This window comes from Pristiophorus japonicus, unplaced genomic scaffold, assembly GCF_044704955.1.
Source record: "Pristiophorus japonicus isolate sPriJap1 unplaced genomic scaffold, sPriJap1.hap1 HAP1_SCAFFOLD_691, whole genome shotgun sequence".
In the NCBI taxonomy this organism is placed as follows: Eukaryota; Metazoa; Chordata; class Chondrichthyes; family Pristiophoridae; genus Pristiophorus; species Pristiophorus japonicus.
Window position 1 is genome coordinate 117,847 of NW_027254604.1, and position 26,193 is coordinate 144,039.

Here is a 26,193-nt window from a genome sequence, read left to right on the forward strand (position 1 = left end):
GCATCTGTCCCCCTCGATCAGTGGTGGGCAAAATACGGCCCATGGACCATTTCCGGCCTGCCAAGACATTCCATCCGGCCCGCTGGATGGGACAGAAATAGAAAGCGAGCCGGATCTCGAGCTGCACATTCGTCTATCCACTTTCACTTCTCATGAGTCAGAGACAGACCCGAACTGCAGCCAAAGAAAAAACATAGTAATACTTCATTCAAATTAATAATTCGCCAAAGCGATTCTCTCTGGCCCGATCTTAAAAGGATCCGTTCCGTAATTCTAGACGCCAATGGCAGACATCAGTACCCAGAATGCACTGCGTATTAGAATATGCCGTATCCAATTTAGAGTGGAGTCATGACTGCTGATCTCCACAAATCTTTTACCGAACACAGTGACTGGCTCTGCATCTTTCTTCTCCCGGTACAATGGCAGTGGAGTTCTCATCTCGCACCAATTGGGACGGCATTAGTAATCTTTGCAGAGGGACATAATGATGACTGAGGTGGGAAAATGATGCTGACACAGGCTCTAAAGGGGCTACAGTTCTATTTCACAGCACTGATTTAGAGAGACCAGAAGATACCACAACATTTTCAACTTTTATCTTTGATTCGGTCCAAGTCAGCATGGATTTATGAAAGGGAAATCATGCTTGACAAATCTTCTAGAATTGTTTGAGGATGTAACTAGTAGAGTGGACAAGAGGGAGCCAGTGGATGTGGTGTATTTAGACTTTCAAAAGTCTTTTGACAAGGTCCCACTCAAGAGATTGGTGTGCAAAATTAAAGCACATGGTATTGGGGTTAATGTACTGACGTGGATAGAGAACTGGTTGGCAGACAGGAAGCAAAGAGTAGGAATAAACAGGTCCTTTTCAGAATGGCAGACAGTGACTAGTGGGGTAACGCAAAGTTCAGTGCTGGGACCCCAGCTATTTACAATATACATTAATGATTTAGACGAAGGAATTGAATGTAATATCTCCAAGTTTGCAGATGACACTAAACTGGGTGGCAGTGTGAGCTGTGAGGAGGATGCTAAGAGGCTGCAGGGTGACTTGGACAGGTTAGGTGAGTGGGAAAATACATGGCAGATGCGGTATAATGTAGATAAATGTGAGCTTATTCACTTTGGTGGTAAAAACAGGAAGGCAGATTATCTGAATGGTGAAAGGTTAGTAAAAGGGGAGTGCAACGAGACCTGGGTGTCATGGTACATCAGTCATTGAAAGTTGACATGCAGGTACAGCAGGCGGTGAAGGCGACAAATGACATGTTGGCCTTCATAGAGAGAGGATTTGTGTATAGGAGCAGGGAGGTCTTACTACAGTTGTTCAGGGCCTTGGTGAGGCCACACCTTGAATATTGTGTACAGTTTTGGTCTCCTAATCTGAGGAAGGACATTCTTGCTATTAAGGGAGTGCAGCGAAGGTTCACCAGACTGATTCCTGGGATGACAGGACTGACATATGAAGAAAGACTGGATTGACTAGGCTTATATTCAACAAAATTTAGAAGAATGAGAGGGGATCGCATAGAAATAAATAAAATTCTGACGGGATTGGACAGGTTAGATGCAGGAAGAATCTTCCCGATGTTGGGGAAATCCAGAACCAGGGGTCACAGTCTAAGGATAACGGGTAAGCCATTTAGGACCGAGATGAGAAGAAACTTCTTCACTCAGAGTTGTGAGCATGTGGAATTCTCTACCACAGAAAGTTGTTGAGGCCAGTTCGTTAGATATATTCAAAAGGGAGTGAGATGTGGCCCTTTCGGCTAAAGGGATCAAGGGATATGGAGAGAAAGCAGGAATGGGGTACTGAAGTGCATGATCAGCCATGATCATATTCTATGGTGGTGCAGGCTCGAAGGGTCGCATAGCCTACTCCTGCACCTATTTTCTATGTTTCATTTCTAAGCAGTACCAGATACAAGTTGTGTATGTAAGATAGCATCTGACTACTACATAAATTTATGTTTATGCAATGTTCTAATTTTTTTTGCGCACGGTCCCTTTAAATTTGCTGCACAGCCGGGCACGATGCAGCTGCACATGCGCAGTGTCTCTTCCAATGGCAGGAGCTGGGGATCGGTCTGCGCGGGACCCAGCGATTGGTGGAATATTGGTGGGCGGCACTCAACAGCTCACCAAAACTTTGTTAAATGGCCCTCCAGCCCAAATAATTGCCCCCCCTGCCCTCGATCTCTTTGCTCCTCAACACCATTTAGACACTTTTTTCCCAAAAATGGAAGACTTGCATTTATATTGCACCTTTCACCACCACCACACATCTCAAAACAAAGCTTTAAAGCAAATGAAGTACTTTTGGAGTGTAGTCATTGTTGTAGTGTGGGAAACGCAGCACCAATTTGCGCACAGCAAGCTCCCACAAACAGCAATGTGATGAGAAGATAAGAAATCGGAGCAGGAGTAGGCCATTCGGCCCATTGAGCCTGCTCCGCCATTCAATAAGATCATGGCTGTTCTGATCATGGACTCAGCTCCACTTCCCTGCCCGCTCCCTATAACCCTGTATTCCTTTATCACTCAAAAATCTGTCTATCTCCGCCTTAAGGATATTCAAAGACCCAGTCTCCACAGCTCTCTGGGGCAGAGAATGCCACAGATTTACAACCCTCAGAAAAAGTTCCTCCTCATCTCAGTTTTAAATGGGCGGTCCCCTTATTCTGAGACTATGTCCCCTAGTTTTAGTTCCCCTATGAGTGGATATATCCTTTGTGCATCCACCTTATCAAGTCCCCTCATTATCTTGTATGTTTCAATATGATCACCTCTCATTCTTCTGAACTCCAATGTGTATAGGCCCAACCTACTCAACCCATCTTCATAAGTCAACTCCGGAATCAACCTAGTGAACCTTCTCTGAACAGCCTCTAATGAAAGTATATCCTTCCTTAAATAGAGACCAAAACTGTATGCAGTACTCCAGGTGTGGCCTCACCAATACCCTGTACAGTTGTAGCAGGACTTCTCTGCTTTTATACTCTATCCCCTTGCGATAAAAGCTAACATTCCATTTGCCTTCCTGATTACGTGCTGTACCTGCATACTAACTTTTTGTGTTTCGTGCACAAGGATCCCCAGATCCCCAGATCCCCCTGTACTGCAACACTTTGCAATTTTTCTCCATTTAAATTGTAATTTGCTTTTCTATTTTTACTGCCAAAGTGGGTCAATGTGAGGATAACCTCACATTTTGCCACATTATACTCCATCTGCCAGATTTTTGTCCACTCACTTAGCCTGTCTATATTCCTCTGCAGATTTTTTTGTGTCCTCCTCACAACTTGCTTTCCCACCCATCTTTGTATCATCAGCAAACTTGGCTACATTACACTCGGTCCCTTCATCAAGTCATTAATATACATTGTAAATAGTTGAGGACCTCGCAGCCTGCGACACCCCACCATTCACTGTTGGCCAACTGGAAAATTACCCATTTATCCCGACTCTCTGTTTTCTGTTAGTTAGCCAATCCTTTACCCATGCTAATATATTACCCCCTACCCCATGAACTTTTATCTTGTGCAATAACCTTTTATGTGGCACCTTATCGAATGCCTTCTGGAAATCCAATTAAACCACATCCACTGGTTCCCCCTTATCCACCCTACTCGTTACATCCTCAAAGAGCTCCAGCAAATTTGTCAAACATGATTTCCCTTTCATAAAACTATGCTGACTCTGCTTGATTGAATTATGCTTTTCCAAATGTCCCGCTACTGCTTCCTTAATAATGGACTCCAGCATTTTCCCCAACGACAGATGTTAGGCTAACTGGTCTATAGTTTCCTGCTTTTTGTCTGCCTCCTTTTTTAAATAGAGGCGTTACATTTGCGGTTTTCCAATCCACTGGGATTGTCCCAGAATCCAGGGAATTTTGGTATATTACAATCAATGCATTCACTATCTCTGTAGCCACCTCTTTTAAGACCCTAAGATGTAAGCCATCAGGTCCTGGGGACTTGTCCACCTTTAGTCCCATTATTTTACCGAGTACGACTTCATTAGTGATAGTGTTAAGTTCCTCCCTCCATATAGCCCCTTGATTATCCACTATTGGGATGTTTTTAGTGCCTTCTACCGTGAAGACCGATGCAAAATATTTGTTCAACATCTCTGTGATTTCCTTGTTCTCCATTATTAATTCCCCATCTCATCCTCTAGAGGATAACGACCAGACAATCTGTTTTTGTAATGTTGAAGGATAAATACGGGCCAGGAGACCGGGAATAACTCCTCTGCTCTTCCTCGAAATAGTGTCACGGGACCTTTTACATGCACCTGAGGGAGCAGACGGGGCTGTGGTTTAACGTCGCTTCTGAAAGACGGCACCTGATAGTGCAGCACTCCCTCAGCACTGCACTGGATTGTCAGCCTAGATTTTTGTGCTCAAATCCCTGGTGTGGGAATTGTACCCACAATCTTATAACTCAGAGGTTAGAGTGCTACTCACTGAGCCACACCTGACACGGAGTACGTGGCCTCCTATTCCACCTACCAAAATGCACCACGTCACAGCTATTTATATTGGAAGTAGAATCATAGAAGTTTACAGCACAGAAGGAGGTCATTTTGGCCCATCGTGCCCGTGCCGGCCAACAAGAGGCTATCCAGCTGTAACCCTGCAGGTTACAACACTTCAAGTGCACATTCAAGTATTTTTTTAATGTGGGTGAGGGTTTCTATCTCTACCACCCTTTCAGGCAGTGAGTTCCAGACCCTCACAACCCTCTGCGTGAAGAAATTTCCCCTCAAATCCCCTCTAAATCTTCTACCAATTATTTTAATTTATGCCCCCTGGTTGTTGAATCCTCTGCTAAGGGAAATAAGCCCTTTCTATCCCCTTTATATCTAGGCCCTTATAATTTTATACACCTCAATGAGGTCTCCTCTCAGCCTCCTCTGTTCCAGGGAAAACAAATCCAGCCTATCCAATCTGTCCTCATAGCTAAGATTCTCCACTCCTGGCAACATCCTTATAAATCTCCTCTGTACCCTCTCCAGTGCAATCATGTCCTTCCTGTAATGTGGTGACCAGAACTGCACGCAGTACTCCAGCTATTTTTTTTGAAACAGTTCAAGCATAACCCCCTGCTCTTGTATTCTGTGCCTCGGCTAATAAAGGAAAGCATTCCGTATGCATTCTTAACCACCTTATCTATCTGTACTGCTACTATCAGGGATCTGTGGACATGCACTCCAAGGTCCCTTTATTCCTCTACACTTCTCAGTGTCCTACCATTTAATGTGTATTCCCTTTCCTTGTTAGCCCTCCTCATATGCATTACCTCACACTTCTCTGGATTAAATTCCATTTGCCACTGTTTTGACCAGTTGATTGATATCTTCCTGCAGTCCGCAGCTTTCTTCATTATCAACTACACAGCTTAGTATCATCTGCAAACTTCCTAATCATACCCCCTATATTCAAGTCTATATTCAAGTATATTACAAAAAGCAAGGGGCCTAGTATTGAGCCCTGCGGAACCCCACTGGAAACATCCTTTCAGTCACAAAAACATCCATCAACCATTACCCTTTGCGTCCTGCCTCTGAGCCAATTTTGGATCCAACTTGCCACTTTGCCCTGGATCGCATGGGCTTTTACTTTCGTGACCAATCTGCCATGTGGGACCTTATCAAAAGCTTTGTAAAATCTATATACACTACATCATACGCTTGGCCCTCATCCACCCTCCTGGTTACCTCCTCGAAAAATTCAATCAAGTTAGTTAGACACGACCTTCCCTTAACAAATCCGTGCTGACTGTCCTTGATTAATCCGTATCTTTCTAAGTGAAGGTTTATCCTGTCCTTCAGGATTTTTTCCAATAATTTTCCTACCACGGAGGTTGGGCTGACTGGTTTGTAATTACTCAGTCTATCCCTTTCTCCCTTCTGAAACAAAAGTACCACATTAGTAGTCCTCCAGCACCATATCTAAAGCCAGAGAGGATTGGAAAATGGTGGTTGAGCAGTTATAATGAGGGATGTTCAAGAGGTCAGAATTTGAGGAGCAAGATATCTTGTGGGGTTGTGAGGCTGAAAAAGATTAGAGAGATAGGGAGGAGCAAGACCATGGAGTGATTTGTAAACAAGGATGAGAATTTTGAAATCGAGGCTTTGTTTAACTGGGAGCCAATGTAGGTCAGAAAGCACAGGAGTGATGGGTGATCTTGACTTGATGCGGTGGGTTAGTACATGGGGGGCTGCTGAGATTTGGATGACTTCAAGTTTACATAGTGAGGAATGTGGGAGACCGGCCAGGAGTGAGTTGGAGTAGTCAAGTCTAGAGGTAACAAAGACATGAGTGAGGGTTTCAGCAGCACAAGAGCTGAGGCAGGGGCGGAGGTGGGTAATGCTACGGAGGTGGAACAAGGCGGTTTTAGTTATGCCACGGATATGTAGCTGGAAACTCATTTCTGGGTCAAATATGACACCTAGGTTGCAAGCAATCTTGTTCTCCCTCAGGTTGATGCTAGGGAGAGGGATGGAGTCAGTGGTTAGGGAATGCAGTTTGTGGCGGGGACCAAAGATAATGGCTTCGGTCTTCCCAATATTTAATTGTAGAAAATTTCTGCTCATCCAGTACTGGATGTCGGACAAGCAATCTGACAATTTAGATACCAAGCATGGGTCAAGTGGTGGAGAGGTCGAGCTGGGTGTCCTCAGCATACATACAGAAACTGATTTCTGTATATAGATGAGAAATAAGAGGGAAACAAGGAGTGGGAAGAGAAGCCATTGCACGATATTTTCTGGCTACAATTAGATAGGTAAGAATGGAACCAGGCGAGTGCAGTCCCACCTAGCTGGACATTGGTGGAGAGGCACTGGAGGAGGATGGAGTAGTCAACTGTGTCAGAGGTGCAGCAGAAGTTAGAACCTAAAGCAAGTTTTCCACTAGATTAACAGTGACTCCAATCCACTTATGTTACGTTATAAGAACATAAAAAAATAGGAGCAGGCCATTCGGCCCCTCGAGCCTGATCCACCATTCAAGAATATCATAGCTGATCTTCTACCTCAACTCCACTTCCCTCATATCCCTTCACCCCTTAATATTCAAAAATGTATCAACCTGTCTTGAATATACTCAAAGACTGAGCATCCATAGCCCTTTGGGGTAGAGACTTCCAAAGAGTCACCATCTTCTGAGAGAAGAAATTTATCTTCATCTCAGTCCTAAATGGCCGACCATTTAATCTGAGATTGTGACTCCTGGTTCCAGACTCCCAGCCAGAGGAAATATCCTTCCTGCATCTACCCTGTCAAGCCCTTTAAGAATTGTGTATGTTTCAATTAGATCACCTCTCATTCTTCTAAACTACAGAGAATGTCGGCCTAATCCACTCAATCTCTCCTTATAGGACAATCCCCTCATCCCAGGAATCAGTCCGGTGAACCTTCATTCCTCAATGGCAAGTATATCCTTTCTTAGGCAAGGAGACCAAAACTGTACACAATACTTCAAATGTGGTCTCACCAGGGCAGTATGTAATTGCAGTAAGACATCTTTACTCTTATACTCAAATCCTCTTATAAGAAAGGTCAACATACCGTTTGCTGTCTTAATTGCTTCCTGTACCTGCATGTTAACTTTCAGTGATTCATATACATGGACACCCAGGACCCTCTGAACAACAGCATTTTCCAATCTTTCAACATTTATAAACTACTCTGCTTTTCTATTTTTCCTACCAAAGTGGATAACTTCACATTATATTCCATTTTCCATCTTCTTGCCCACTCACTTAGCCCATCTATATCCCTTTGAAGTTTCTTTGCATTTTGCATCACCCTCACAACTTACATTCCCACCTAGCTTTGTATCATCAGCAAACTTGGATATCATCCAAATCATTGATATATATATTGTGAATAGCTGGGGCCCAAGCCCTGATCCTTACCGTACCACTCCACTAGTTAAAGCCTGCCAACCCGAAAATTACCCGTTTATTTCTACTCTGTTTTCTGTCCGTTAATCAATCCTCAATCCATGCTCGTGTCCACAGTAAATGACACAAGGTCAGCCCACTGGATGGAACCTCGGGCGCCCTGAGCTTGATCTTAGGTGTCTCCAGTCCAGACTGCCCCCTTACATCAGTCTCCCCTCACTTTTATACCCTGCAGTGATCCATCTCTGGGTTTTGGCAGGAAGCTGGGAAAAGACAGCTGGAATTTCTCTAATCTGTGATTTACAAGTACACTTTCCCTGGTTCCCAGCAGTTACTTTTCTTCAGTAATTTTCCAATTATCCCTAAACTCCCCTGCCTGCTGTTAGTTGTTGTATCTTATTAGTTTCATAATTATAGGTATAAACATCACACATTATAATCTAACCTATTCTATTACTTACTTTGGTTTAAGCTTATATTGTCCTGTACTATTTTATGATTTTATAACCAATCCTCAATCCATGTGAGTATATTACCCCCAATCCTATGAGCTCTAATTTTGTTTAATTATCTCTTGTCGAATGCCTTCTGAAAATCCAAATACACCATATCCACTGGTTCCCCCCTTATCTATTCTGCTAGTTACCACCTCAAAAAACGCTAACAGGTTTGTCAAACATGATTTCAGTTTTATAAATCCGTATTGACTCTGCCCAATCCTATTATTATTTTTAATAGTGCCCTGTTACCACATCCTTATAATAGATTCTAGCATTTTCCTTACTACTGATGTCAGACTAACTGGTCTGTGGTTCCTTGTTTTCTCTCTCCCTCCTTTCTTAAATAGTGGGGTTATATTTGGTACCTTCCAATCCGCACGAAGGGAGAGAGAGCAAATGAGTGAGAGGAAGATTGACACGGAAGGGAGAGAGAGCTGGACAGAGTGAGATCAAACAGACAGCAAAGTAAGTGAGACAGAGAGACTTAAATCCAAAAGGGGGAGTGGGAGAGACAGAATGAGGCAGAGAAAGAGAGGAAAGGAAGATAAGATATTGGCCGGGATGGCAAGAGAGAAGAGAATAAGGCAGAGAGAAGAGAGAGGGGTGAAAGAGGCGGAGAGAGGTAGACTGAGAACATAGCAGAAAGAGGGACAGAGAAGCAGAGAAGAGAAAGGTGGAAAGAGTGAGAGACAGTGAGTCAGAGAGAAATGAGAGAGGTAGAGATCTTATTGAATGGCGGAGCAGGCTCGAGGGCCAAATGGCCTACTCCTGCTCCTATTTCTTATGTTCTTAATAGAGCAAATGTGAATTAGAGAGAGAGAGAGAGAGAGAAGGTGGGGGAAGAGAGAGAAATTGAGAAAGAAACAGGTGGAGATATGAGAGTGCTTCTTCGGCAGCCCCTCCCAAACCAGTGACCTCTACCATCTAGAAGGACAAGGGCAGCAAGCACATGGGAACACCACCACCAGCACGTTCCCCTCCAAGTCACACACCATCCTGATATGTAAGAATATCACCATTCCTTCGTCGCTGGGTCAAAATCCTGGCACTCCCTCCCTCACCATCATCATAGGCAGTCCCTCGAATCGAGGATGACTTGCTTCCACGTCAAAAAGTTCACAGGTGTTTCAATGAAGGACCTAAAATTCCAGGTCCCGTACTACATGTTGAAGGGTGGAAGATGCCTGTGCGTGGATTTCTTTTAACGTATGGAGACCGTTGCACACCAGCCACCACACGGGCTTGACAGAGCTAGGTCTTGGTCCAGTGGCAAGGATTAACCAAAACGACTGGAGACCAGCTCTGCTGCACGGACCTAATGCGCACATATGACACAGTGTGGACGGCCCGTGCTGCCCCTGGGCTCTCGCCTCTTCTGGTCCCCAAACTCACGTCTCTCCTAGGTCCCGATCATGTCCCTCTACAATCTCTCGCCGCTCCTTCGCCCTGACCGCACCGCTCCACCACACGGACTGCAGCGGTTCAAGAAAGTGGCTCACGACCATCTTCTCAAGGGCAATTAGAGATGGGTAATAAATGCTGGCCTTGCCAGCGAAGCCCACATCCCATGAACGAATTAAAACAAAAGTCATCTCTTTTCAAGAGGAAGAGACCCAGCCTGTTCATCCTTTCCTAATAGGCATAACCTCGCATTTCTGGTATCATAATTGTAAACCTAATTTCCACCCTCGCCAATGCCTCTATATCTTTTTTATAATATGGAGATCACAATTGTACACAGTACTCCAAATGTGGTCTAACCGAGGTTCGATACAAGTTCAACATAACTTAGCTACTTTTTAATTCAATCCCCCTGGAAATAAACCCGAGTGCTTGGTTTGCTCTTTTTAACGGCCTTATTAACCTACGTTGCTACTTTGGTGATTTTTGCATTTGTATTCCGAGATCACTTTGCTCTTCTGCCCCATTTAGATTCTGGTTTTCCAACTAATATGTGACCTCCTTATTTCTGTTACCAAAATGCAATATCTCACATTTATCAGTGTTGAAATTCATTATATGCCAATTCTGCAAATATATTAATGTAATAAGACATGTAGTACAGCAGGGATTAGATACAGAGTAAAGCTCCCTCCACATTGACCCTTCAAACACTCCCAGGGCATAGACAACACGGGTTAGTGACAGAGTAATGCTCCCTCTGTACTGTCCCATCAAACATTCCCAGGTCATATTTAGCACGGGCAAGGTACAGAGTTAAGTTCCCTCTACATATATATATATATATATATATAGTAAAGCTCCCTCTATACTCCCCATCAAACACTCCCAGGCCAACTACAGCCTGGTTTAGATAGAGTAAATCTCCTTCTCCACCCTCCCAGGGTAGTTTCCAGTGGGCTTCCGCAGGGCTCAGTACTTGGTCCCTTGCTTTTTGTGATATATATATAATCAATGATTTGGACTTGAATATAAGAGGTATGATTAAGAAGTTTGCAGATGATACAAAAATTGGCCCTGTGCTTGATAATGAAGAAGCAGTAGACTGCAGGAAGGTATCAATGGACTGGTCAGGTGGGCAGAACAATGCCAAATGGAACTCAATCCGGAGAAGTGTGAGGTAATGCATTTGGGGAGGGCTAATAAGGAAATGGAATACACAATAAATGGTAGGACACTGAGAAGTGTAGAGGGACAAAGGGGGGTGGTTAAGAAGGCATACGGGATACTTGCCTTTATTAGCCGAGGCATAGAATAGAAGATTAGGGAGATTATGCTTGAACTGTATAAAAAACTACTTAGGCCACAGTTAGAGTACTGCGTGCAGTTCTGGTCACCACAGTACAGGAAAGATGTGACTGCCCCAGAGAGGTTAGAGGAAATTTACGAGGATGATGCCTGGACTGGAGAATTTTAGCTATGAGGAAAGATTGGATAGGCTGGGGTTGTTTTCTTTGGAACAGAGGAGACTTAGGAGACCTAATTGAGGTGTATAAAATTATGAGGGTCCTAGATAGAGCAGATAGGAAGGACCTATTTCCCTCAGCAGAGGGTTGAATAACCATGGGGCATAGATTTCAAGTAAGTGGTAGGAGGTTTAGAGGGGATTTGAGGAGAAATATTTTCACCAAGGTTGGTGGGGGTCTGAAACTCACTGCCTGAAAGGGTGGTCGAGGCAGAAACCCTCATAGCATTTATAAAATTACTTGGATATGCACTTGAAGTGTCGTAACCTACAAGGCTACGATCCAAGAGCTGGAAAGTGGGATCAGGCTGGAAGGCTCTTTGTCAGCAAGCACGGACATGATGGGCCGAATGGCCCTCTTCTGTGCTGTAAATTTCTATGATTCTCTGATCGCAAGGCTAGGAGAGGCACTCTTGAAAGTATGGGGAGCTCGGACTTGCCCGTGGGAGTAACAGACGGCAAGAGAACTCAAATAATCCCGAGCAATGCGGTGTTAGTTGTGGCTCAGTGGTAGTCTCTGAGTCAGTAGGTTGTGGGTTCAAGTCCACCCCCAGAGCATGGAGCATAAAATCATTCCAATGCAGTGCAGAGGGAGCGCTGCACTGTCGGGGGTGCCTTCTTTCACATGAGACCCCATAAAAGCAGAAGAAAAAGGAGCAGGAGTAGGCTATTTGGCCCCTCGAGTCTGCTCCGTCATTCAATAAGATGGCTGATCTGATCTGATCTTGCCTTCAACTCCACTTCCCTACTCGCTCCTCATAACCCTCGACTCCCTTATCGTTCAAAAATCTGTCTATCTCCACCTTAAATATATTTAATGACCCAGCTTCCACAGCTCTCTGGGGCAGAGAATTCCAAAGGTTCATGGTCCTCAGAGAAGAAATTCCTCCTCATCTCCATTTTAAATAGGCGACCCCTTATTCTGAAACTATGCCCCCTAGTTTTAAATTCCTCCACAGGGGAGAGCATCCTCTCTGCGTCTACCCTGTCAAGCCCCCTCAGAATCTTATATGTTTCAATAAGATCACCTCTCATTCTAAACTCCAATGAATATAGGCCCAACCTGCTCAACCTTTCTTCATAAGACAACCCTTTCATCTCAGGAATCAACCTCGTGAACCTTCTCTGAACTGCCCCCAATGCAAGTATATCCCTCCTTAAATAAGGAGACCAAAACTGTACGCAGTACTCCAGGTGTGGTCTCACCAACAGTGTAGTTGTAGCAGGACTTCCCTACTTTTATACGCATCCCCCTTGCAATAAAGGCCAACATTCCATTTGCCTTCTTAATTACGCTGTACCTGCATGCTAACTTTTTGTGCATCATGTACAAGGACCACAGATTCCTCGGTGTTGCAGCATTTTCTAATCTCTCCCCATTTAAATAATAATTTGCTTTTTTTTTTTTCTACCAAAGTGGATTACCTCACATTTTCCCACATTATACTCCATCTGCCAAACTTTTGCCCACTCACTAAGCTGATCTATATCCCTTTGTAGATTATTTGAGTTTTCCTCACAACTTGCTTTCCCACTTATCTTTGTATCATCAGCAAGTTTAGCTACATTCACTCGATCCCTTCATACAAGTCATTAATATAGATTGTAAATAGTTGAGGCCCCAGCACTGATCCCTGTGGAGGCACCCCACTAGTTACAGTTTGCCAGCCTGAAAATGACCCATTTATCCCTACTCTCTGTTTTCTGTTAGTTAGCCAATCCTCTATCCATGCTAATATATTACCCCCAATCCCATGAGCTCTTCTCTTGCGCAGTAACCTTTTATGTGGCATCTTATCGAATGCCTTCTGGAAATCCAAATACATGACATCTACTGGTTCCCCTTTATCCACCCTGTTCATTACATCCTCAAAGAACGCCATCAAATTTGTCAAACATGATTTCCCTTTCATAAAACCATGCTGACTCTGCTTGACTGCATTATGATTTTCTAAATAATGGACTCCAGCATTTTCCCAATGACATGTTAGTCTAACTGGTCTGCAGTTTCCCGCTTTCTGTCTCCCTCCATTCTTAAATAGGGGAATTACATCTGCTGGGATCTCTCCAGAATCCAGGGATTTTTGGTAGATTACAACCAATGTGGCCACCATCTCTGCAGCCATTTCTTTTAAGACCCGAGGATGCAGGCTATTAGGACCAGGGGACTTGTCCACCTTTAGTCCCATTAGTTTGCCTAGTACCTTTTCTCCCTAGCAATAGTGATTGTTTTAAGTTCTCCCCTCCCAATAGCCCCTTGATTATCAATTATTGGGATGCTTTCAGTGTCTTCTGCAGTGAAGACCGATACAAAATATTTATTCAAATTCTCTGCCATTTCCTTGTTTCCCATTATTAATTCCCCAGTCTCCTCTTCTAAGGAACCAACTTAGCTACTCGCTTCCTTTTTATATACCTGTAGAAGCTCGTACTGTCTGTTTTTATATTTCTTGCTAGTTTATTCTCAATTTATTCCCTTTTTTTTCGTCGTCCTTTGCTATTTTCTAAAAAGTTCCCAATCTTCTGGCCTTCATTAATCTTCACAACATTGTATGCCTTTGTTTTCAATTTGATACCACCCTTTACTTCTTAGTTAGCCATGGATGGTTCATCCTTCTTAGAGTCTTTCTTTCTCATTGGAATATATCTTTGCTGAGTTATGAAATATCTCCTTAAATATCTGCCACTCCTTATCTACTGTCTTACCCTTCCTTTGTAATTGCCTTTATTTTTCAGGACACTATTTTGAGACCCAAGTTTCTCACCCTCAAACCGAATTTGGAATTCTACCATACTATAATCACTCTTCCCAAGAGGATCCTTTACTATGAGATCATGAATTAATCTCAGTCTCATTACACATTACCAATTCTAAAATAGTCTGCTCCCTGGTTGGTTCCACAGCGCATTGTTCTAAGAAAACATCCCGAATACACTCTATGAACTTTTCCTCAAGGCTACCTAATCTTTATTTTGATATATCCAATCAATATAAAGATTTAAATCGTCTATGCTTATTGCAGTATCTTTCTTATAAGCCTCCATTATTTCTTGATTTAGATGCTGTCCTGCAGTGTAGCTATTGATAGGGAGCCCATAGACTACTCCCACCAGTGACTTATTTCCCTTATTATTTCTTATCTCCACCCAAACTGATTCTACATCTTGATCTTCTGAGAATCAGAACCATCTGACCTCTCAAGTGGGCATAAAAGATTCCATGACGTTATTTTGAAGAAATCTCTCTGGTGTCCTGGCTAACATTTATCCCTCAACCAACATCACTAAAACAGAGGCCGTGAAAGGCACTTTATAAATACAAAGGAGAAAAGGAACAGTCGGTAACAGGACATCAATTAGTCTCCTCGTGGAGAAATCAAGGAATCGACTCACTGTATGTAGGAAACAAAGCTGATTTATTTCATCGTTGTTTGACAGAGGGTGCAGAAAAGATTTAAAAGAATGATTCCAGGGATGAGGGACTTCAGTTACATGGATAGACTGGTGAAGCTGGGGTTGTTCTTCTTAGAACAGAGAAGGTTGAGAGGAGATTTGATGGAGGTGCTCTAAAATCATGAGGGGTCTGGACAGAGTAGAGAGAAAATATTCCCATTGGCGGAAGGATTGAGAACCAGAGGACACAGATTCAAGGTGATTGGCAAAAGAACCAAAGGCAACATGAGAAAAAACTTTTCTTTAAGCAGCGAGTGGTTAGGATCTGGAATGCACTGCCTGAAAGGGTGGTGGAGGCAGATTCAATTGTGGCTTTCAAAAAGGGAATTGGATAAGTACCGGAAATAAAACATTTGCAGGGCCACGGGGAAATGGTGGGGAGTGGGACTTGCAGAGAGCCGGCACGGGCTCGACGGTCCGAAAGGCCTCCTTCTGTGCTGTAACCATTCTATGATTCTATGATATCCAGAAAATTAAACTCCAGCCCAGTTAGAGGGATTAATTACACCAGCAGCAACAAACTCCAACTGTCCGAGTGAACATGGTTCAGTCCTGGATGTGATTAACGGCAACAATAAAAGCAGAATCCAACCCCTGCAGTCACTTGTGAACTCGCTGGTGTGACTGAAGGTTGGATAAACGAGTGAAGCCCTTCCCACACTCGGAGCAGATGAATGGCCTCTCCCCAGTGTGAATGCGTTGGTGTGTCAGCAGGTTGGAAGAAAGAGTGAAGCCCTTCCCACACTCGGAGCAGATGAACGGCCTCTCCCCAGTGTGAGTGCGTTGGTGTTTCATCAGATCATTTCTGCTTTTATAGCTCTTTTCACAGTCAGAACATTTAAACGGTCTCTTACTGGTGTGAACAAGTTGGTGTTCAGTGAGGTGGGATGAACGAATGAATGCCTTCCCACACACAGAACAGGTAAAAGGTCTCTCCCCGGTATGAATACGCTGGTGAGCATGAAGCTCGAATGAATTAGTGAATCCCTTTCCACACACAGAGCAGATGAACGGCCTCTCTCCTGTGTGAGCTCGCTGGTGACTCAGATGATGAGATGATTTAGCAAACCGTTTCCCACATACGGGACAGACGAACGGTCTCTCCCCAGTGTGAACTCGCTTGTGTTCAATGAGGTGTGAAGATGCAGTGAATTTCTTCCCACACACGGGACAGGTAAACGGCCTCTCCCCAGTGTGAACACGCTGGTGTCTCACCAGGCTGGATGAACAAGTGAATCCTTTCTCACACACGGAGCAGGTGAACGGTCTCTCCCCAGTGTGAATTCGCTTGTGTGCCAGCAGGCTGGATGAATAAGTGAATCCCTTCCCACACACAGTGCAGGTGAACGGCCTCTCCCCAGTGTGAACTCGCTGGTGTTCAGTGAGGTGGGATGAACGAGTGAATCCCTTCCCACACGCAGGGCAGGTGAACGGCCTCTCCCTGGTGTGACTGCGTCGATGAGTTTCCAGCGCAGAGGGACAATTGAATCCCTTCCCACAGTCCCCACATTTCCATGGATTCTCCATGGTGCAGGTGTCCTTGTGTCTCTCCAGGTTTGACGATCAGTTGAAGCCTCGTCCACACACAGAACACGTGTACGGTTTCTCCCCGCTGTGAATGATGCGATGTTTTTTCAGGCTGTGTAACTGGTTGAAGCTCTTTCCACAATCAGGGCACTGGAACACTCTCACTCGGGTGTGTGTGTCTCGGTGCTTTTCCAGTCACATTGATGTTTGAAATCTTTTCCCACAGACAGAGCAGACAAACGTTTCTCCTTTCACATTCAAAGGCTGATGATATTCAAGTGAATCGAGTGACTCTGTCAGATCTTGATATGATTGGTTCGAGTTTCCCATCTGTAAATCCTCCTCTTCTAATATCCTGTAAAAGGTGTTTACGAAAGTCAGCACTGGAAGTGCAGGATAGAAATTGAGGACAGACAATCCTACTTTTTATGGAACATTCTTTCGTCTCTTGTTCCCCAAAGCTGTAAATTCCCATCCCACACACTCTCCCTCCACCCTGTGGTGAAATCCAAACTCATCGCACCACCTCCATCATTTCTTTCTTCCATCTGCAGTTTTCTCACTCCCTCTTCTCTGGTTGGGTTCAGTTCTACATCCCATGTGTGCAGACTGAGAATAAATGAGGAAATGATTTTCTCTCAAGGTCACTGGGACCCTAAAGCCCCGCCTGCCCTCTGCTCCTGTACCAAGATGGCCACACAGGCGCCCTGATCCCCGTCCAAGAATTCAGCTAGTTACCCCGAGCGGTCGGGTCTATCATCGCAGGTCAAACATGGAGCCTGCGGGCTCATATTTGGGGCCTGAGGCCTACACCAGTGTTTATGAAGCTGCCCAGCCCACCCAGGGGTCTAATTCCTCCGCTGAGCCCACAAGCTCCTACCAACTCGCAGAATGTCTCTTCCGCCTCAGACCACCTCCAACATTGGCACTGCGCCTGCTCAGAGCACAGCCCGGTCCCGTGCGCAGGGGGATTCTAGCTACAGAAGTAAACGTTGCAACATTTGGTAGTGAAATGGATTCATTCAGGATAGACAGCAGGGATTATTGCAGGAAATAACAAAGTGCAGCGAGAAAGGAAATGCAATGGATGTTGTGTCGATGGATTGTCAAAAGATGTTTGATAAGGTGCCGGATAGGAGACTTGTTGATCAAATTAAGGCTCATGGTATTAAAGAGAGTGGGGCAGTGTGGAGAGGAAGTTGGGTAAAGGTTAGAAAACAGAGAGTAGTGGTTAATGGATGTTCTTCAGACTGGAGGGATGTAAACAGTGGTGTCCCCAGGGTCAGTGTTGGGACCATTGCTCTTAATATAGAAACAGGGTCTGGGCTAGGGTATAAGCACATAAGAATTAGAAGCAGGAGTAGGCCCTTTGTCCCCTCGAGCCTGCTCCACCATTCAATAAGATCATATTGATTCATCAATTGATCCACCGCTACGAAAAACAATAATAAGAATAAAACCGGACGGACCACTCGGCATCGACCTCCGCACCGGCTATGGACCCGACAACGGCACACCCAGCCCAGTCTTTCTCACCAACATCTGGGGACTTGTGCCAAAATTGGGAGAGATGGCCCAGACTAGTCAAGCAACAGCCTGACATCGTTATACTCACAGAATCATACCTTTCAGCCAATGTCCCAGATTCCTCCATCACCATCCCTGGGTATGTCCTGTCCCACCGGTAGCGGTACAGTAGTATACAGTCGGGAGGGTGTGGCCCGGAGTCCTCAACATTGACTCAGGACCCCATGAAGTCTCGTGGCTTCAGGTTAAGCATAGATAAGGAAACCTCCTGCTGATTACCACCTACTGCCCTCCTTCAGCTGATGAATCAGTACTCCTCCATGTTGAACACCACGTGGAAGAAGCACTGAGAGTAGCAAGCTGCACCGAATGTACTCTGGGTGGGGGACTTCAATGTCCATCAAGACTGGCTCGGTAGCACCACTACTGACCAGGTGGTGAGAGAAACAACACGAGGGAAAAAAACCGACTTATGCCCATCCCTTCGGAAAGGGCGCGAGAGTGGGAGCAGCGGTAAGCCTACAAAGGGCGTGAGTCAGCCGAGCAGACAGCCGAATGAGCACCAAGTGATCTGGGAGGATAAGAAATAAAAAGATTCAAAGTGTGGCATCACAGGAAAGCAGGGAAGTGATTGGTTGGTCAGTTTTTCTCTCTTTTCTTGGCATTGGTTTAAATTAAGAGCTGGGATTAAAAATCTAAACTTTCAAAACGTGAAAACTTAACTAAATACATTCGAGATGGCAGGGCAGGCGATGTGTTACTGCTGCTGCATGTGGGAGCTGGTTGACCCCATTGAGGTCCACGGTGACCACATCTGCAGTAAGTGTTGGCTGCTCGAGGAACTTCGGCTCCACGTTGATGAGCTGGAGTCCGAGCTGCAGACACTGCGACACATCAGGGAGGGGGAGAGTTACCTGGACCCTGTGTTCCAGGAGGCAGTCACACCCCTTAGATTAATTAATTCAACTTTGGCCCATGGTCAGGGACAGGAGGGTGTGACTACGAGCGAGGCAGCTGTGGGGATGCAGGGGGTAGTGATGGAGGATCCTCAGCCCTTGCAATTGTCCAACAGGTACGAGATTCGTGCTCCCTGCTTGGACACAGGCAGGGACTGCAGGGAGGATGAGCAAACTGACCACATGCCGTGGTATAGGAGGCCATTCAAGGGGGGTGGGGGGGGTGGGGGAGTAAAAAGAAATGCTGTAGTGGTAGGAAACAGTATCGTTTTCTGCAGCCATGAGCGGGAGTCCTGAAGGCTGTGATGCCTGCGCAGTTCCAAGGTTCAGGACATCTCCTCTGGGCTGGAGAGGAACTTGGAGTGGGAGGGGGAAGATCCAGTTGTCGTGGACCACGTATGTACCAATGACATAGGTAGAACAAAGAAAGAGGTTCTGCTGAGGGATTTTGAGCAGTTAGGGGCTAAATTAAAAAGCAGAACCCAGACAGCAATCTCTGGGTTACTACCCGAGCCACGTGCAAATGTGCATCGGGTAAATATGATCAGATAGATGAATACGTGGCTCAAAGACCGGTGTAGGAGAAATGGGTTTCGATTCATGGGGCACTGGCACTGGCACTGGCACCAGTACTGGGACAAAAGGGAGCTGCTCCGTTGGGACAGGCTTCACTTGAACCAGGCTTGTGCTTGTGTCCTGGCGAAGCGAATAACTAGGGCTGTAAAGAGGCCTTTAAACTAAATAGTGGGGGGGGGGGGGGGGTGGGGGGGAGGGTTGGGGGGTGGGAGGGTTAAGGTGAGCGTAAATTAAAAAAGTCAAAGAGCAAGGAGAAGGCAATAGAGCAGGGTAGCGGTGGGGGAAATGATAACCAGAGTGTAACAGGAAGGGACAGAATGTATAAAAATAAGAGTGGAACAGACCGTGGGGTCAAAGCAGCGAAAAATGGTAAAAAGACAAAATGAAAAGCTCTTTATCTGAATGCACGCAGCATTCGTAACAAGATAGATGAGTTAACGGCACAATGAGTATGATCGGAAAGCTATTACAAAGACGTGGTTGCAAGGTGACCAAGGCTGGGAACTGAATATTCAGGGGTATTTGACAATTTGGAATGATAGACAAAGGAAAAGGAGGTGGGGTAACTCTGTTAATAAACGATGAGATCAGTGCAGTGGTGAGAAATGATATTGGCTCAGAAGATCAAGATGTAGAATCAGTTTGGGTGGAGATAAGAAATAATAAGGGGAAGAAGTCACTGGTGGGTGTAGTCTATAGGCCCCCTAACAGTAGCTATACTGTTGGATGGAGTATAAATCAAGCAATAATCGATGCTTGTAAGAAAGGTACGGCAATAATCATGGGCGATTTTAATCTTCATATTCATTAGACAAATCAAATTGACCAACAGTTCATAGAGTGTTTCTGAGATGGTTTCCTTGAACAGTACGTTGCGGAACCAGCCATGGAGCAGGCTATCTTAGATCTGGTAGTGTAATGAGACAGGATTAATAAATGATCTCGTAGTTAAGGATCCTCTTGGAAAAAGTGAACATAACATGGTTGAATTTCAAATTCAGTTGGAGGGTGAGAAAGTCAGATCTCAACCCAGTGTTCTGATTCTAAATAAAGGCGACTACAAAAGGTATGAAAACAGAACTAGGAATGTTCACTGATGACTGCACAGTGTTCAGTTCCATTTGCAACTCCTCAGATAATGGAGCAGTCCATGCCTGCTTACAGCAAGACCTGGACAACATTCAGGCTTGGGCTGATAAGTGGCAAGTAACATTCGCGCCACACAAGTGCCAGGAAATGACTATCTCCAACAAGCGAGAGTCTAACCACCGCCCCATAACATTCAAAGGCATTACCATCGCCGAATCCCCTCTTCTTCGGCGGTCCCTCGAATCGAGGATGACTTGCTTCAACGCCAAAAAGGGATGAGTTTAATGATTTCACAGGTGTTTCAATCAAGGCCCTAATATTGCAGGTCCCAAACTATATATTGAAGGGTGGAAGATGTCTGTGCGTGGATTTTTTTTTAAACATGTGGTGGCCGTTGCACACCAGCCACCACACGGGCTTGACAGAGCTTGGTCTTGGTCCAGTGGCAAGGGTTATCCAAGACGACTGGAGACCAGCTCTGCTGCACGGACCGAGCGCGCACACATATAGCAGTGTGGGCTGGCCCGTGCTGCCCCTGGACCCTCGACCCTTTTAGGTCCCAAACTCACGCCTCTCCTGGGCCCCGGTCACTTCCTTCGACAAACTCTTGCTCCTTCACCCCTCTTGCTGTGCCTGCCCGCACTGCAATGAGCGACCTGACTTCGCAGCCAACGCCATGTACAGTTGTAGCAGGACTTCTCTACTTTTATACTCCATCCCCCTTGCAACAAAGGCCAACATTCCATTTGCCTTCCAAATTAATTGCTGTACCTGAATGCTAACTTTTTGTGTTTCATGTTACAAGGACCCACAGATCCCTCTGTACTACTGCATTTTGTAATCACTCCCCATTTAAATAATAATTTCCTGTTTTATTTTTCCTACCAAATTGGATAACTTCATATTTTTTTAACATTATACTCCATCTGCCAATTTTTTGCCCACCTGTCTATATCCCTTTGTAGATTCTTTGAGTCCTCCTCACTACTTGCCCGGTTAGCACAGGTTCGGTACACGGTAAATCTCCGTCTACATTATCCCATCAAACACTTGCAGAGCAAGTACAACACGGGTTAGATACAGCGTAAAACTCCCTCTACATTGTCCCATCAAAGACTGCCAGGGCAGGTACAGTACGAGTTAGACACAAAGTAAAGCTCCCTCTACAATATCCTAGTAATTATTCACAGGGCAGGTACAGGACGGGCAGGAGCAGTGGTCTATAAAGGCCCAGCAGTGGTCCCAGGTCAGCGGTAGTTTGGGGAGGACCGAGCAGCAGCCTATAAAGGCCCAGCAGCGGTCCCAGGTCGGCAGCAGTTTGGGGAGGAGCAGTGGCCTATAAAGGCCCAGCGGAGGTCCCAGGTCGGCGGCAGTTCAGGGAGGAGCGAGCGAGGACCGAGCAGCGGCCTATAAAGGCCCAGCAGCGGTCCCAGGTTGGCAGCAGTTCGGGGAGGAGTGAGCAGTGACCTATAAAGGCCCAGCGGGGTCCCAGGTCAGCGGCAGTTCGGGGAGGAGCAGCGAGCTGCAGCTGCCGCAGGGTCAAAAGTAAGAAAGAAGTAAAAAGGAATCGTAGTGTGATGTCACAGCCAAGAGGGTAAGGGATTGGCTGGTTGATTGGTGAGTAGTTTTTCTTTTTCTTCATCTTTTTTCTTTTTCTGATCAGTCAGAAACCTTTGGCATTGTTACCAATTAAGTTAATCTAAGGGTTAAGCCCAGACCAGTGTCATGCTTCTCCTGGGCTATTTGGGAAATCAGGGACACGACAACTACATGTGCAGGAAGTGTATCCAGCTGCAGCTCCTGACAGACCGCATTGCGGCACTGGAGCTGCGCATGGATTCACTCTGGAGCATCCGCGATGCTGAGGATGTCGTGAATGGCAAGTTTAGTGAGTTGGACCACAGGTAAAGGTTACACAGCCAGGTAGGGAATGGGTGACCATCAGGCAGAGCAGTGGAAGGAAGGTAGTGCAGGGGTCCTCTGCGGTCATCTCCCTCCAAAACAGATATACCACTTTGTGATAGAGTATTCAAACAGGCTCATTTAGACAGACTGTGAAAATTCACAGACCCCCCAAGTCAAGACTGCTACATGCAGTTCGGCATGTTGCATTAACTCATCAATCAACTTGACATTTTCGGACCTTGGGTAGCGAGCCAATTAAAAGACTTTCAATTGAGCCAATAAGGTCAAAGAAAGCGAGTTCTTTTCTGTAAATTGATCCAGGTATAAAATACAGCCATTTTGACCATGTGTCTCAGTAAGACAAAGAAACTGGCAATTAGCCAGCAGTTTGTTGCTCTCTGCCAAGATTAAAAAGTTAAAACTACCATCGGAGTTCGTATTTCATTGGAAATTAAGAGATCTAACAATTTTGGCGCTGCGAGCAGGATCGCTGAGGAAAGAAACTGAATTTTGGACATCGGACCTATATATTGAGGTAAGGACTCCTCTTTTTTTTTTAAAAAGTCCTCGGTCAAAAGTCTAAATTTGCCTCTCCTTCTATGCGATTCCGAAAACCTCCGGTTTGCGAACCCTCCGGTTGGTAGTCGGCTCGAGGTCCCATAGACGTCTAAACTTCGGCGGTGTGTTAGTTAATTAATCACCGACCTATTGATCGGCTAGCAGGCCTACAACTCGAGACCCCAGTAAAGAACTCAGTAAAGAAATGGCAGCAGGAGATAAGGGCAAAGAATTGCCTACAACTGTTAAAGGTGGGCAGGCACCACCTGAAGTTTCTTTAGATTTAATTCTCGAACAGTTGAAAGAATACATAGAGCAACAATTCAACTTATCTAAAACCTGTATTAAGATCGAACAAAAGTACGGAACCTCCAAAGGACAATGGTCCTTGGACGAGATTAAAAGGGTCTGGGGAAAAACGACCCGTATGAAAAATAAAAGAGCGAACTAGATGGTCCCTAGCGGTTATGGGACAGATTCGAAACTGGAATGAAATTATAATGCGTTCCCAACATGATCGAGAACTGACCAGTACAAAGGATCAATTGCAAGCAGTTTGTGCACAGCTGCGACAGAAAAAGCTTGAACTTGAAAAGCTGGAAGCGGAAGTTAAAGATCTTAAAGGTGAAATTAAAGAATGGAAAAAATCATTAGGTCAAGAGACAGTAATAGGAAAAGGAAAATGTATTGATCAATTCCCAGGGTACCCATGTTTGGATAAATTAAAAGCGCAAACCCGAAGACACGACCGAGGAATAGATACGGTTTCTGAATCCTCCGACAATACAGTGTCGGAGGATGATGAAGAATTAGGGGTGCGCTTTGCCCCGTTTAAAAAAAGACGAGTTGTAGTCAAATCAGAAGAGACTGCGGATGAGGGCGGAACCAAAAAAACAAAGAGAAGGGTGTACGAAGAATACTTAGTTCATGATCCGGCAGACCCAGAGAAAATTGATAAATGGTCCAAGGAATTGCCCAATCCAAAGAAAGGGGGAGTAAAAACGTGGGACCAATTGGACCGCTTAAAAAATATATATCAACTTCATCTCTGGGACGGAGTGTAAATTTTGACCATAATGGTGCCAAAAACACAGGGAAGAAAATTGCACGACAAGGTAGATGAAGCTTTGGGGCAGAATGAGCAAGAATTAGATGCAGGATGGGAGACGATTAAACACTGGCTGCAAGCCTTCAGTCCAGCTAAGACAGACTGGGGAAAAATTGCAGCCTGCCAACAGAAAGGAACAGAGGAGGTCCTGGAGTATGACGAGCGGTTTAGATGCACGTGGCTAGAACATTCGGGTATGAATAATACGGATGAGGAAATGGATGAACAAGCATTTGGACCCCTGAAAGCAGCTTTCGTGGCAGGTCTAAAGCCAGAACTGTCCAAAATGCTTAAGGTAGTGTTACCGGACTGGGAAGGTAGAGGAACTACCTTTGCAGCATTGGTGGATCGATGTAACCAATTAGATCGGGATATGGGAGCTAAAGTCCGAGCTGTACAGGCTATGGGATGGAAATCCCAGGATTCCGATAAACAGTTATTAGGAAAATTACCCTGAAAATGTCATTATTGTGGGAAAGAAGGTCACCGGGCCAAGACGTGCAGGGCAAAACAGAAAGGTCGTGGCTGGGGAAGAGGACGCAGCCAGGGATACAATTCAGCCAACAAGCCAGGCTTGTCACAAAATAACGACCTCATAGAAGCATTTAAGCGACTGACAATACAACAACAGAAGGAGTTACTTGGGATAGCAAAAAACGATTAGAGCCCACCCTGGCCCCCCTCCTCGCACTAATACAACAGAGAGGAGATGGGATATATATAACTGTGAGGGTGGGCGATAAGGATGTGGACTGCCTTTTAGACAGAGGGGCGGAATTAACATGCTAACCCCAACAATATGTAGACGATATCCTGCTAGCTTCAAACACAGAAGTACAGCATGAACAAGATTTACGAGCTTTGCTGGATCACCTTCGGCTGAAAGGACATAAAGCCAGCATCGACAAAGCACAAATCACAAAGAAGGATAACCATGGCCCCAGGCACTACCAATAGTGCTATGTAGCATTAGGGCAACCCCGAACAGAACTACAGGTCTAAGCCCATTTGAAATTATAACAGGAAGACCCATGCCGCTGCCAGGAACCAACGATTTATGGAAAGCTGATGTTCACTTAATGAGTGACACTTTGTTATCATACTGTCAGAACTTAACCAATGCTATTAGTTCTGTTTCCCGACAGGTATCGGCAGCTTGGGGTAATCCACCCGAAGGAGGACACGACATCATCCCGGGAGTCTTGGTGTATGTGAAAAAGTTGCATAAAAAACCTTTGGGTGCCAAGTGGGAGGGACCTTATCAAGTGTTATTGACCACCCAGGCAGCTGTTAAAGTCCAAGGAAAGAAAGCCTGGATCCGTTAAATGAGCACCCGTAACTGAAGCTGAAATCTAATTATTGATTGTAGGTATTATAGGCATAGGCCTACTTCTTACTAGCCGACCCTCTGCACCAAAGGGAAATAGTAGGGTAGCAAGGGAATTACATGTAAATACCTTTTTATATACGTCATACATTTATGCCAAACAAGGTAACATTTCTAGTTATTGGGTGTGTACGCATATTCCTATTCACTCAAAGGGAGGGATTCCCTTGAGGCCAGTTCCCTTGAATATCTCGGAAATGGCTGAGTGGATAATTAATTAAAATAAAACAGGCAATGCGTTTCAGGATACGGAAAACTGGGCACGTAAATGGAAGTCAGCAGGTTACAATCTGACTACCTTTGAAGGGGGGTACCAACCGTGCTACAATAATTCCAAACGGCCCCCATTTTTTGTTATCACTAATACAACGGGACTAGGAAGACCAGGGAAATCGGTCTGTCTGATTAGAAACATCAAAGAAGGCCAAAATATGGGGTATAGTAACTGCTCCCGGAATTATAATATAATCAAGTCACGGAACCGTCCAAACTGGGCCGATGTGGGAATTTTTAACGTAACGGGGATTCTGAATAAAACAAATGGAAAAGCCTGGACAGGCCCCGGAGTGTTGCTGACAAAGAAACAGCTAACATTCATTGCATATAATGGCACCTATTGGGTGTGTGGCCATAGGCCTACCCTTGGCTGCCCCAGAATTGGATGGGATCCTGCTATTTAGCCTTCATTGTGCCTTATATGTATCATATAAAGTTACTGTCGGAACATTTACACCGTCCTAAGAGAGCTATCACAGAAACAGA

General features: G+C 45.1%; 1 protein-coding gene across 7 annotated transcripts in view; it reads right to left on the minus strand.

Moving 5' to 3' along the window:
* LOC139256194 (zinc finger protein 436-like) overlaps positions 1-26,193 on the minus strand; it is a 58,999-nt gene that overhangs the window by 21,889 nt on the left and 10,917 nt on the right. For 5 of the 7 annotated variants that reach the window (XM_070874145.1, XM_070874148.1, XM_070874146.1 and 2 more), the window contains one exon: positions 14,743-16,680. The exons of the other annotated variants lie outside the window; for them this stretch is intronic. In XM_070874145.1, coding sequence (XP_070730246.1) covers positions 15,399-16,325 — 927 coding nt within the window. In that variant the 5' untranslated portion in view covers positions 16,326-16,680 and the 3' untranslated portion in view covers positions 14,743-15,398. Of the gene's footprint in view, positions 1-14,742; positions 16,681-26,193 lie in introns of those variants that run through there. 7 annotated transcript variants of the gene reach the window in all.